The 14,084-nt window shown below is 46.3% G+C and overlaps 2 protein-coding genes across 3 annotated transcripts in view; both read left to right on the top strand.

Moving 5' to 3' along the window:
• The window catches only part of commd8 (COMM domain containing 8), a 201,074-nt gene that overhangs the window by 133,926 nt on the left and 53,064 nt on the right, over positions 1–14,084 (top strand). The gene's annotated exons all lie outside the window — the stretch shown is intronic.
• Positions 1–14,084, top strand: part of gabra2a (gamma-aminobutyric acid type A receptor subunit alpha2a) — a 46,217-nt gene that overhangs the window by 12,814 nt on the left and 19,319 nt on the right. For both annotated transcript variants that reach the window (XM_062034598.1, XM_062034599.1), the window contains exons 2-3: positions 540–646; positions 10,259–10,326. In XM_062034598.1, coding sequence (XP_061890582.1) covers positions 540–646; positions 10,259–10,326 — 175 coding nt within the window. The remainder of the gene's footprint in view (positions 1–539; positions 647–10,258; positions 10,327–14,084) is intronic.

The raw sequence follows: 14,084 nt of genomic DNA, 5'->3' as shown, positions 1-14,084 counted from the left end.
GAGGATTTTTGTCCCAACTAAGAAGAATGTTTTGAAGGTGGAATGGTCAAAAACGGTTGAAACATGTGCAAAGTGAAAAGAGGTGAAAATAGGGCTTTGCAAAACCAGGAATACTGGGAATTCCTGGATGTTTTTTACTTGATTGTCCAAGGTGAGTGGAGTGTGTGGATGGTGGACCGGTTTGAATTGGGTGAGAAATGTGGGAGTTGTGCATGTTTCAAAATTGGCCCATTCATTCAAAAGATCCCAGAAAACCGGGAATTATTGTGTAATCCGGGATAGTTTAACATTTTTTGGGGGAGCTCACGATTCCCGGTCAACACCAACATTTTGATATTTGAACGGTCTGATCGGATGAAAACTGTGGGCTGTGGATCTCGCCAAACCTTTGCGACGGAATAATAATTTGGGGCTGACACACTGCGACTGTTTGGACTTTATCAGAGTGATCGCCTCAGGAAGAAACTGTTCTTAGTGTTTTAACGCCTGCAATGTTCCACATGCATATTATTAGTACTGATGCTGTTATCTCAATTTAGGTCCAAAGCCGATTCCAATGCTACACGCAAAGACATCACAACGTTCACTAAGATCCTGGACAGTCTCCTGGACGGATATGATAACAGGTTGAGACCGGGCTTGGGAGGTAAGTTTAAGATTGCATGTTTCAAAACTTCCGAAGTTCTTAATGATTTTTAATAAAAAAACTAAATGGCTGACAGGGAATTGTCTAATGAATGCAATTCTGAAAAAAAGGTCAAATGTAACGTAAGTAAAATAATACAGTCTATAACAGATAACAGGAGTTCCAAAAGTTTTTTTATTACAAACTCTGAAGGATGCAGAGTCAACTTTGTATAGTACCAATCCAATGTTGCTACTTTGTTTTTTGTTACTAACCGGTTTCAAAGAGCCTGTCGAAGTGAGGTGTATCACTAAGAGATATTGTATTATAACGGAAACTCCAATGACATACCTGCCAGGATGCCAGAAATGTCGAGTTGTGACCGGGGCACGGCCGACCCCTCCCTCCAAATCATTCAAAACAGTTTCTTACCGTGCCTGCAAGCAGAGCATCAAAAGTGAAAGACCTCACTCTGTTATCAAAGAACAAAGGTTACTCTGAGTAACCCAAAGTTCCTCTTCTAACTTTGTTCGGTGTTTCACTATAGGAGGTATGGCCAGCTCCTGGATTTCAGCCAGCAAGCTGAGCTCCACACAGTCTAATGCTGCGAAGCTCACACCTCCACGGATGGCCCAGACACATCTAGAGGATAAAACTTGACAAACATGTAAAGTGTAGCCCAGCTTGCTGCCGCAAAGATGACCTGAACAGGGCCAAAGATATGGCCACACCTCTTGTGGTTGCAAACCTGGAGAGGGTTACAACCCCTTACAAGTATAGGCCAGTGAGATAGACTCCATATTCCAGTCTAGAAACATAACACAAACCGCTGATCCACTCTTCTGAACTCTGCTGTTCTTGCAACATCACCTCACGGGGCACAACCAGCCTCTGCTCCTAAATTGTTGCAAATGGAGGCGGGTGAAGTGCCCTCAACTCCACAAAGGAACACTTATAAGATGAGTCCACCGTCTTTGGCATAAAATCATGTTTGGGCTGCATGCAGACACTCGTCAGCCCTGAAGCAAATTGTGAACAAGCTGGGCTAATTGATAAATCACTCACATGATTTGCTGTAGTCAAAACTAAGGGCAACACCGTCTTCAAAGAAACACTTTTCATTTCCACAGCATCATTAGCTTGAATAGATGACGTGAAAGGGCCTCCATCACCACAGACAGATCCCACAGTAGGACCAAGGGCAGAAAAAATGGGAATTTACGACGTGTCCCCTTCAATAAATGGCATACCAAACGGTTCTGCCCAACAGACTTACCTCTAATGCCCACATGGCAAGCAGTGATGGTTGCCAAGTATACCTTGATTGTGGAAAAAGCCTTCCCTCATTCCACAAAAAGAGGTCCACCACTGAGCACTGAAAGGAAATGATGTTCCTAAGATTACACCATTTCTCAAAAACACATTTGCAGTTGCGCAAGGAGCGAGTGGAATAGTAAATAATAGTGTCAATGACCTGATCAGGCAAACCTGCAGCAGTTAAATTCCACCTCTTGGTGGCCAGGCCCAAAGTGCTACCTAGTGGTAGATTTATCTTCTCGCCTCAGACAGCAGATGTCAGCGAGCAGAAAAAGGCCAGGGTTTGCCGTCCAAAAGTTGTACAATCTCTGCGATCCATAGTTTGGATGGCCATCTGGGTGTGACCAAAATCAGTGACAGGCTCCCTTAGGCCTGGGGGGACAAACGCATACAGCAGCACATTTGGGCAAGGATGGGCTAGAGCAGGGAATACTGACTGCCGGATTGGGGTCCAAATCCGGACCCTGACGCTGTGCGGACCTGGACCTATAGTAAATTCATTATTTACATACTTTACGTTTTGACAGAGCACTTCTATTTGGACCGGCACCACTTTTATAAACTGTATTGTTTCAAAGGATCAAGACATACACTGACCAATTTCATGTGAATAAACCAACACACGGGATCCTGCTTAGCCAGTTAAATCTGTGTATTCCAGGCGGTAGACACGACAACTCTAAATGCAGAGACGGACAATAGAGAAGTGAAGCGAGTAACAAAAAAGAGCAAGTGATATCTACTGAAATAAAAAGGAAGCGAGTGAGATTAGGCAGGGTACCTTCCGGCAGAAGATAAGCCCCTTGGTTGAGCACTCCTGGAACATGAGTTGCCAGGTCAAAGCCATTGATGGTGTAGTGCCCTGCTACTTCTATGCCAATGTGGGTTTCTTGGAGGCAGATGACGCTAATAGAATTTGGGGAGAAGAGGACTTTGATGAAGCTCAAATTGGCATCACAAAGGCCTTCATCATTGAGTATGCGGAGGGCAGGCCCTACTGCTAGATGCTCCTGAGGCTGTCTGCTATCGGCTTTGGGATTGTGACTAGGATTCCTCGACTCAGCTCTCTGGTGTTGATTCTTAGAATGTAATCTGCTGGTTGGATCATTTATAGGGGTGAAAGGATTGATCGATATATCAAAAGATTGATTTATATTCCTAAGTTTCAAGTATATCGGTCTGTGCTTGGCAAGTTTGCTTTACAGAAGAAGTTTCGATTCAAGATTGTTTTAAAAGGGAATCGATCAATTTTATCGATTCTAGTTTTATTTAAAATTGTTTGAATGTTGAAAATGTGAGCAGAAAAGGTTCCCATCTGCCATCAAGGTGATTGCTCAAGACCCGGCCCTCGACAAAACTATAAAGGACATCCGGTAAGAGGACCTATTACTTTTGATTATTTGGCTAGATGGACAGGATTTCTAGGCAGAGTCGTGACCATGGCGGAAAGGGTATACGTCTCGGGGGCGGGGATAAAGGTTGCGTCACTGCTGTTTGCAGAGGATGTGGTCCTGATGGCACCTTCGGTTCGTGACCTTCAGCTCTCACTGGATCGGTTCGCAGCCGACTGTTCAGCGGCTGGAATGAGGATCAGCATCTCCAAATCTGAGGCCGTGGTTCTCAGCAGGAGACCGATGGTTTGTACAGTCCAGGTAGAGTACGAGACTCTGTCCCAGGTGGAGGAGTTGAAGTATCTCAGGGTCTTAAGTGAGGGAAAGATGGAGAAGGAAATCAGCCTGAGAATGGGAGCAGCTGGGGCAGTATTGCAGTCTCTCTGCCGCACTGTTGTGACCAAACGAGAGCTGAGCCAGAAGGCAAAGCTCTCGGTCTACCGAGCTATCTACATTCCTACTCTCACCTATGGTCATGAAGTGTGGGTCATGACCGAAAGAACAAGATTGCGGATACAAGCGGCCGAAATGAGTTTCCTCAGAAGGGTGGCTGGCATCTCCCTTAGAGATAGGGTGAGAAGTTCAGTCACCCGAGAGAGACTCGGAGTAGAGCCGCTGCTCCTTCGCTTGGAAAGGAGCCAGCTTTGGTGGTTGAGGCATCTCGTGCGGATGCTTCACCAGCGTCTCCCTAGGGAGGTCCTCGTTGCACGTCCCACTGGGAGGAGACCCCGTGGCAGGCCAAGGACCAGATGGGGGGATTACATCTCCTCTCTGGCCTGGGAACGCTTCGGGATTCCCCAGGAGGAAGTTGCTAATGTTGCTCTGGAGAGGGAAGTCTGGGGGTCTTTGCTAGAGCTGGTGTCCCCGCGACCCCATTCCGGATAAGCAGTTGAAGATGGATGGATGGATGGATGAATGGATATTTGGCTAGAGTAGCATATCTGTGTGGTGCATTCAAGTACAGTAATCTGGAACCACAGGCTCGTAACATCTCTCATTGACTTTGACAGGACTAGTACAATATGGTACAACTTTATTTTGCTCTGTGGTTAGTATATTTTCCAGATGTACTACAAAAAAATAAAAACACATAGGATGCTTTGTTTGGGCACTCAAGTCCACACGATGATACACGGGCAAATGGACTCATTGGTGAGGCACAATGTTTCACTGTAAATTAACCAAGAGAAAAGCAAATCCTACGGAAATTGGGGTGTACAAAAACCATGCAAGGCCTTCGATTGCAAATCGTTTCCTCTACGTTATAAGTATATTATTATGCTTTTAACTTTGCTATATGGCTACACAAGTCACGGTCATACTGTAAATCACAGTGTGAAGAGGTGAATTAAATTGTAATGTTAAAAGCATTCTTAATTCTTTGAGTGGTGGAAAAGCCCAGCAAAGTGCACAATCATTAAAGCTATTTATGTTCTCAAGCCCACAGTAGCATGTGTGCCCAGTGTTATACACTCGTCATAAAAGGGTGGATAATGGGTGTTTATTCAAATAATGTTTACACTCAATAATCTATCAGTGAAATATTTGAAATCTCAATTTTGCTAAACACTTAGAGTGTGGAGATACGCTCAGCCCCCGAGACGGGACGATATACGGAATTGGGTTCATGAGAACGAGACAATCATTTTGACAAAATGCAGTGATAAAATACAGTCGTGGTCAAAAGTTTACATACACTTGTAAAGAACGTAATGGAAGGAAGCGAGACGCACAGCTCGGATCTAAGGTAACGGAAGGAAAACACTGCGGACACAAGGGAGAAGACGGGACAAATCAAACACGGGGAAGAAAACACGGAGAGCAAAGAGCTAATTTGCATAAAGCCAACGATCACTTACGGGACATCAATAGAAGGCATACTTGCCAACCCTCTTGTTTTTAGCGGGAGAATCCCGGTATTCAGCGCCTCTCCCGACAACCTCCCGGCAGAGATTTTCTCCCGGCTAACTCCCGGTATTCAGCCGGAGCTGGAGGCCACGCCCCCTCCAGCTCAATGCGGACCTGAGTGGGGACAGCCGTTCTCACGTCCGCTTTCTCGGTAGCTTGCCTGCCCAATGACGTCATAACATCTATGGCTTTTAGAGAGTAGAGTGCACAACAAGGAGAGAGAGTTCTTGGTTTCTTATGTGGGTTTATTGTTAGGCAGTTTCATTAACATCCTCCCAGCGCGGTAACAACACACAACAGAAGCAGTCACGTTTAGTCTACCGTAAAGCAATTCGTCTGCCATAAACAGCAATGTTGTGACACTCTTAAACAGGACAATACTGCCATCTACTGGATAGCCTGCAGAACACTGAAATTCAAGTATGTCTTTTATTTATATGTATAATAAAATAAATTTAAAAAAAATATATACTTCTCTAAAGTGGGCTGGCTCAAGGTGGAGGACAGAGTTAAACAACTTGCACTGAGCCTAGTCTATAAAATCCACTACACCTCCCTGATACCGAAGTACATGTCAAACTACTTCCTTAACGTGACCGCCATAACCACAACACCAGGGGGAGCTCCACTAACCACGTTAAACCCAGATTCCGAACTAACAAAGGTCTTAACTCATTCTCTTTCTATGCCACATCAATGTGGAATGCGCTCCCAACAGGTATAAAAGAAAGGGCATCTCTATCCTCCTTCAAAATCGCAATAAAAGTTCACCTCCAGGCAGCTACAACCCTAAACTAACACCCTCCCCGGATTGCTAATAATCAAATGTAAACAATCAAATGCAGATACTTTTTCTTATGCCTTCTGATCTCTCTCTCTCTCTCTCTCTCTCTCTCTCTATGTCCACTACTTGCTGTCCATATCCTACCCCCCCCCCCCACACCCCTGATTGTAAATTATGTAAATAATTCAATGTGATTATCTTGTGTGATGACTGTATTATGATGATAGTATATATGATAGTATATATCTGTATCATGAATCAACTTAAGTGGACCCCGACTTAAACAAGTTGAAAAACTTATTCGGGTGTTACCATTTAGTGGTCAATTGTACGGAATATGTACTTCACTGTGCAACCTACTAATAAAAGTCTCAATCAATTAATCTAATCAATCTAATCAATCCCCTTTATTTTGAAAAGTATCGAAATACATTTTGGTACAGGTAAGAAAATATTGATACCGGGACAACCCTACATTATATCCTGTCCAGGATAGCTGTTGGTCACCCTGTGGGAGGGGTTGGCACTGATGCGTCATCTATTGGTCAAGTCCCAAAAAGCTACTGGTCGATCACAACTGACGGGTTGGCGACCCCTGGTGTAAATCCATCTACTGACTGATGCACTTACCACATTATCTGACAGTGTTTTGGCATCAACTATTGGGACCCACAGTGCGTTATTGATTCATCTCCCTCAAACTATGCTATGATTATCACCGAAACCTGGCTTCACCCGGAAATACCCGATGCTAGCATGCAGCTAGCCGGCCGCACTCTGCTCCGCCGGGACAGAACTAAGGACTCCGGTAAGAGCAAAGGAGGGGGGCTCTGTATTTACGTGCATGAGAACTGGTGCAACAACGGGACAATCATTGAACAGCACTGTTGCCCGGACGTGGAGTACATGTCTGTTAGATGTCGGCCTTTTTTTCTCCCGAGAGAGCTGTCTGTTGTTATCATCACGGCTGTGTATATTCCACCAGACGCCAAAGTAAACACAGCGCTCTCTCTTCTGCTGAACACTGTCAACGAACAGCAGCGGGCCCACCCCGACGGTGTTCATATCATAGCAGGGGATTTTAATAAGGTCAATCTAAAGACTGTACTCCCTAAGTTCTACCAGCACGTGAAGTGTTCTACAAGGGGCAAGAACACCCTTGACCACGTGTATACCAACGTGAAGCACGCGTACAGAGCTACACCCCTCCCCCAGCTTGGACAGTCAGACCATCTTTCCCTCCTGCTCTCTCCTACCTACACCCCCATCAGACGCCAGGCCAGGCCCATCACAAAGACTGTTATGACCTGGCCTGACGATGCACTCCCCAAATTTCAGGACTGCTTCCAACACACAAATTGGGACCTCTTCCAACAACAGGAGCTGGAGACAGCCACAGGAACGGTGCTGGACTACATACAGTTTTGCATCGGGAATGTGACTGTGGAAAAAAACATCCGGGTTTACCCCAACAAGAAACCCTGGATGACCAGCCAAGTCCGCACACTCCTCAGGGCCCTCACCAGGATCTTCAACCTCTCCCTGGCTCAGGCAGTCATCCCATCCTGCCTGAAGTCATCTACAATAATCCCGGTGCCGAAGAAGCCCCCCATCACCAGCCTGAATGATTACCGACCAGTGGCCCTCACTCCGGTAATCATGAAGTGCTTCGAGAGACTGGTTCTCCAGCACATCAAGGACCATATCCCTCCAGACTTTGACCCCCACCAGTTCGCATACCGGGCGAACAGATCCACAGAGGACGCCATCGCTGTTGCTCTCCACTCTGCTCTGAACCACCTGGAGCAGCAGCAGAGCTACGTCCGGATGCTCTCTGTGGATTATAGTTCTGCCTTCAATACAATAATCCCGGACAGACTCTGCAATAAACTGGACACTCTTGGCCTCCCCCCTCTCACAAACGCCTGGGTAAGGGACTTCCTAACGGACCGACCCCAGAATGTGAGACTTGGCCCCCACCTCTCATCCACCCGCACGCTGAGCATCGGCTCCCCACAGGGCTGTGTGCTGAGCCCCCTCCTCTACTGCCTCTACACCCATGACTGCAGTCCAGCCCACAGTGACAACCTTATCGTCAAGTTTGCTGACGATACCACAGTGGTCGGGCTCATCTCCAGGGGTGACGAGGCTGCCTACAGGGAGGAGGTCCTGAAGCTGACGGCCTGGTCTTCGGAGAACAACCTCGCTCTCAACACCAGCAAGACCAGAGAGATCATCGTCGACTTCAGGAGGAGCCGCACCGACCCTGCCCCCCTCTACATCAACGGCGAGCGTGTGGAGGGGGTCCACTCCTTCAGGTACCTTGGAGTCCACATCTCCAACGACTTTTCCTGGACAGTCAGCACCACAGCAATCATCAAGAAGGCTCAGCAGCGGCTACACTTCCTGAGAGTCCTCAGGAAGTACAACCTGAAGCCTGACCTGCTGCTGACCTTCTACCGCTCGTCCATCGAGAGCCTGCTGACCTACTGTATTACAGTATGGTACGGCAGCTGCACTGCAGCAGACAGGGAGAGGCTGCAAAGAGTGGTCAAGACGGCTCAAAAGATTATCGGCCGCCCTCTCCCCTCTCTGATGGACATCTACACCTCCCGCTGCCTCAACAGAGCCAGTGCCATCATCAAGGACAGCACCCACCCTGGCTCTGACCTGTTCCACCTGCTGCCCTCTGGGAAGCGCTACAGGTGCATTAAAACCAAGACGAACAGGCTAAAAAACAGCTTCTTCCCCTGGGCCATAACCACCCTGAACAGACTTCCCCATTGACCCTCATAACTGCCTTCTCTTCGGTGCAATAACCCATTCCACCAACCACCCTGTTTCATGTAGATGTTCATGTACATATTCATTTCACCCTCTGTATAGAGTGCACACTTGTTTTATCGCACTGTATGGAATGGCCTCAATCTCGTTACCCTGCGTAATGACAATAAAGCTGATTCTGATTCTGATTCTGAAACCACAGTGATTTTGACTCTTTGAAACTACTTGGACTTTTAAGGTGTTTATTTGCTCAATTTTGAAGGTGACAATCTGTCACTTCATGTCTGGTTATGTTTCCTTAGTTTGTGTTTGTTTCCTGTCAGCGCTCTTGTTTTTGTTCTACTTCCTGCATGTCTCCCTGAGCGCTCGTTTCTCTCACCTGTCCCTGATTGGCATACCTGCACGTCGTCCTCCTGTCTCCTGCATCTTGGGGTCAAAACTACCGCAGCCATGCGAGTTCCTGACAGAAACGTGGAACGGCGCCATCATATTTGTCTCCGGGTCCGTGACCTTCTGTTTTCCTGCCGCACAGGCGGCCATTAGGCACCTACACACCTCCTCCTCATCGGCCAAGAAAGTGGCCGTTCCAGGGACACTCTTTGCGTCATGAGCAGCGACGTCCGGGACCCGGGCGTGGACCTTCACGGCAGCTGAGAAGCCGTCCTCTCAGGCAACCTCATCAGCAACCACGAATGTGGCCGTTTCATGGTCTCCCTCTGCGGCAGAGATGCGCAGGATCAGGGCATGGACCTTCACGGCTGCTGGTGTGCCGGGGCCACTCACGTCCGCCTTCTCATCGGCCACGGATGTGGCCCTTCCGTGGTCATCCGCCTTGCCAGCTGCAACGCCATTCAACGGGTCGCTGCCCCCTGACTCTCCTTCGCTGGATTCGGGAACACGGGGCTTTGCAACCCGCTGCCAACTCCACCCTCCATCCTCCCGTGACTTTTGAACCTTGTTTTTTTTGTTGGGACATCTGGAATCCATCCTTAAAAGGGGGAGGGAGGTACTGTGACAATCTGTCACTTCACGTCTGGTTATGTTTCCTTAGTTTGTGTTTATTTCCTGTCAGCATTCTTATTTTTGTTCCATTTCCTGCACGTCTCCCTGAGCGCTCGTTTCCCTCACTTGTCCCTAATTGGCGGCCTGGCACACCTTGTTGCAGTTGCCAATCAGGCTGCTATTCGTGCCTGCCTTGCCTGTTCGTCAGTGCTCGAAGATTGATTGTTACAGACTTTTTGCTGCATGCATGAGTGCTCCTCTCTCGTGTTGAGTATGAATAAAGACTCCTGCACGTCGTCCTCCTGCGTCTTGGGGTCACAACTACCGCAGCCATGCCAGTTCCTGACAGAAGGTTCTTTTTCTGGCAAATTCCTTCTCATTCAATGAGCTGTTATTACTCAAAACTGTTATATTTCTCAAAATGAATCCTGTTATGTTTCCACACAGATCGCGAGACAGAAGTCAAGACGGATATCTACGTGACAAGTTTTGGCCCAGTGTCGGACACAGACATGGTAAGTCTCACACGTGAACCCACATTGGGTCATCCTTAGTTATCCTCCATTAGTAGTATAAAATGATGATGTGCAGCTGTAACAAGAAACCTGTCTTCTTGAGAACGAGGACATTGTAGACACTTCAAGGTCTGTGGACATGGAGGATGTTTGGACTACAAAAACTGTGTAACATAAAAATCAATTTTCTCCATTTTTTAATTTAATGAAACAGATCATTATCCGTGATCTGATTTCATTAATGTGTTTGAAAATCGAAAATGTGAATTAAAACGAGTGGAGAACCATTTACTCTATTTCCCGTTCCATATTTGGACACATGGGTAGACGATGCATGCGCAGTGTCTCTTTTCATTATCCTCGTCTTTGATTGACCCGGAACAACAACAGAATTGTCATGTCTGTGTTGATCATGTTTTTGTTTGGCCATGTTTTGCTTGGTTTTTGGACACTTTAGTTCTTGTTTTCACTCCCTTGCTTTGTCACCATAGTAACCATTAGTGTCACCTGTTTCACATCCTCATGTCACGCACCTGTCTCACGTTTTCACATTTTGAGTCACGCACCTGCTGTTACTAATCATGACACTATTATTTAAGCTCCCAGTTGCCAGGCTGTCTTCCTGGCAACATCACCTTCTCCACACTTGATGATAACTTTTACCCATGCTTCCATAGTCCATGCTGATCTTTCCATGCCAAGTAAGTTTTGTTTATTAATGCCCCAGTTAGTGTTTTTGTTTCATTGTTCATAGTTTCTGCCTTTGTGCAAGTTTTGTGTTTATAGCCAAGTTTTGTACTTCCGCCTTTGTGCGCGCCTTTTGTTTATTCCTTTTTATTGTCTATTTATTAACTCATGTACCAACCTCCAAGCCACGTCTGGTCCAAATCATTTGCACCTCGGGACAACAAACCACGCCATAGACCAAGTCGTGACAAGAAGAAGAACACGGACCCGTTTGCTCACTCATTCGAGAACCAAACATAAAAAAAACCCAGAAGGGAACTCTTGACAGTTTGGTGCCCAGAGGATCGCATCGCTGCTTTTTGCAGATGAAGTGGTCCTGTTGGCTTCATCGGTCTGGGACCTTCAACGTTCACTGGGGCGGTTTGCAGTTGAGTGTGGAGCTGCTGGGATGAGGATCAGCACCTCCAAATCTGAGGCAATGGTTCTCAGTCGGAAAAGGGTGGACTGCACCCTTCGAGTCGGGAGTGAAGTTCTGCCTCAAGTGGAGGAGTTCAAATATCTCGGGGTCTAAGTGAGGGAAAAATAGAACGCAAGATTGACAGACAGATTGGTGCGGTGTCTGCAGTGATACAGTCCCTGCACTGGTCTGTTGTGGTGAAGAAGGAGCTGAGCCAGAAGGCAAAGCTCTCGATTTCCAGGTCAGTCTACGTTCCTACCCTCACCTATGGTCATGAACTTTGGGTAATGACCGAAAGGACAAGGTCACGAATACAAGCGGCAGAAATTAGTTTCCGCCGCAGGATGTTTGGCCGACCCGTAGCAACGTCCCAAAGGAGCGTAACACCTGTGTCCTCAAATGGAACCTCAGACAACCGTAGCCCTGTGGCTGCAGCCTTCAGAGCTCAGATGTCTGTGTCGTCGGCTTGGTCAACTGCCATCTGTTCAAAGTTGAGCCCCACATGGACAGCGCCCCTGACGGCTCGGGAGAGGCAGTCAGCAACGACATTGCTCTTACAGTAAGGTGCTGGATGTCCGTCGTAAACTCTGAGACGTAGGAGAGGTGCCTCTGTTGCCGAGCCGACCACGGTTCGGCCGTCTTGGCCATCACGAAAGTTAGGGGTTTGTGGTCCACAAAAGCTGTGAAAGGCCGTCCTTCAAGCAGTGAACGGAAATGGCGTATGGCCAGATAGAGGCCGAGGAGCTCATGGTCAAACGTGCTATATTTCGGCTCGGAGAGGCGCAACTGCCTGCTAAAGAAAGCCAGAGGTTGCCAAGTGCCATCCACCCATTACTCATGCACTGCACCTACAGCATAGTCTGACGTGTCCGTGGTGATTGCAATAGGAGCATCAGGTAATTAGTGCGCCGGCAGGGTAGCGTTAACTAGAGCAGACTTGACCCCCACAAAAGCACTGTGCCGCGCGTCAGACTAGTCCACCACACTTCAACGTTAGGATTGTTTGTTTGCATCAAAACAGTTGTTTTTTTTCTCACTACCATAGGGTGAAACCATCCTTGCCCAGACACACCCTCCTGGTTCTTGGAGCATAAATATTTGAGGTTTTTGCACCAACCGTTGGACTAGATGTGACCAACCTAAGTGTAAGACAAGATGTAACCAATCCAAGTCTGTGACTAGATGTGACCAACCTAAGTCTAAGACTAGATCTGACCAATCTAATTAAATCAATCAATGTTTTTTTTATATAGCCCTAAATCACAAGTGTCTCAAAGGGCTGCACAAGCCACAACGACATCCTCGGTACAGAGCCCACATAATTCTAAGACTATATGTCACCAATCTAAGTCTAAGACTAGGTGTGACCAATGTAAGTCTAAGACTAGATTTGACCAATCTAAGTCTAAGACTAAATGTGACCAATCTACGACTAGATGTGACCAATCCAGGTCTAAGACTAGATGTGACCAATCTAAGACTAGTTGTGACTAATCTAAGTCTAAGACTGGATATGACCAATCTAAGACTAGATGTGACCAATCTAAGTCTAAGACTAGATGTGACCAATCTAAGTCTAAGACTAGATGTTACCAATCTAAGTCTAAGACTAGATGTGACCAATCTAAGTCTAAGACTAGATGTGACCAATCTAAGTCTAAGACTAGATGTGACATTCTAAGTCTAAGACTGGATGTGACCAATCTAAGACTAGATGTGACTAATCTAAGTCTAAGACTGGATATGACCAATCTAAGACTAGATGTGACCAATCTAAGTCTAAGACTAGAGTGACCAATCTAAGTCTAAGACTAGATGTGACCAATCTAAGTCTAAGACTAGATGTAACAACTTAAGGCTAAGACTAGATCAAATCTAAGTCTAAGACTAGATCAAATCTAAGTCTAAGACTAGATGTAACAATCTAAGTCTAAGACTAGATGTGACCAATCTAAGTCTAAGACTAGATGTGACCAATCTAAGTCTAAGACTAGATGTGACCAATCTAAGTCTAAGACTAGATGTGACCAATCTAAGTCTAAGACTAGATGTGACCAATCTAAGTCTAAGACTAGATGTAACAACTTAAGTCTAAGACTAGATGTAACAACTTAAGGCTAAGACTAGATGTAACAATCTAAGTCTAAGACTAGATGTGACCAATCTAAGTCTAAGACTAGATGTGACCAATCTAAGTCTAAGACTAGATGTAACAACTTAAGGCTAAGACTAGATCAAATCTAAGTCTAAGACTAGATGTAACAATCTAAGTCTAAGACTAGATGTGACCAATCTAAGTCTAAGACTAGATGTGACCAATCTAAGTCTAAGACTAGATGTAACAACTTAAGGCTAAGACTAGATCAAATCTAAGTCTAAGACTAGATGTAACAATCTAAGTCTAAGACTAGATGTGACCAATCTAAGTCTAAGACTAGATGTGACCAATCTACTTGGATGAGCGGCCAAACTTTTTCACCAGGTCTTGCAGTTTCTCAGCAGACGTCGTGGGGCCCGCCTCTCCAAAATGGCTGTGTACAGGAAGTGATGTCATCAAAAGGGCAGCTGCTATAGAGGTTCCGGTGCAAACAAAATAAATAAATAAATAAGTCAA

The sequence above is a fragment of the Entelurus aequoreus genome, linkage group LG23 (assembly GCF_033978785.1).
Source record: "Entelurus aequoreus isolate RoL-2023_Sb linkage group LG23, RoL_Eaeq_v1.1, whole genome shotgun sequence".
Classification (NCBI taxonomy): domain Eukaryota; kingdom Metazoa; phylum Chordata; class Actinopteri; order Syngnathiformes; family Syngnathidae; genus Entelurus; species Entelurus aequoreus.
Note: the sequence above shows the minus strand (reverse complement) of the source record. Positions and strands in the feature narration are given on the sequence as shown.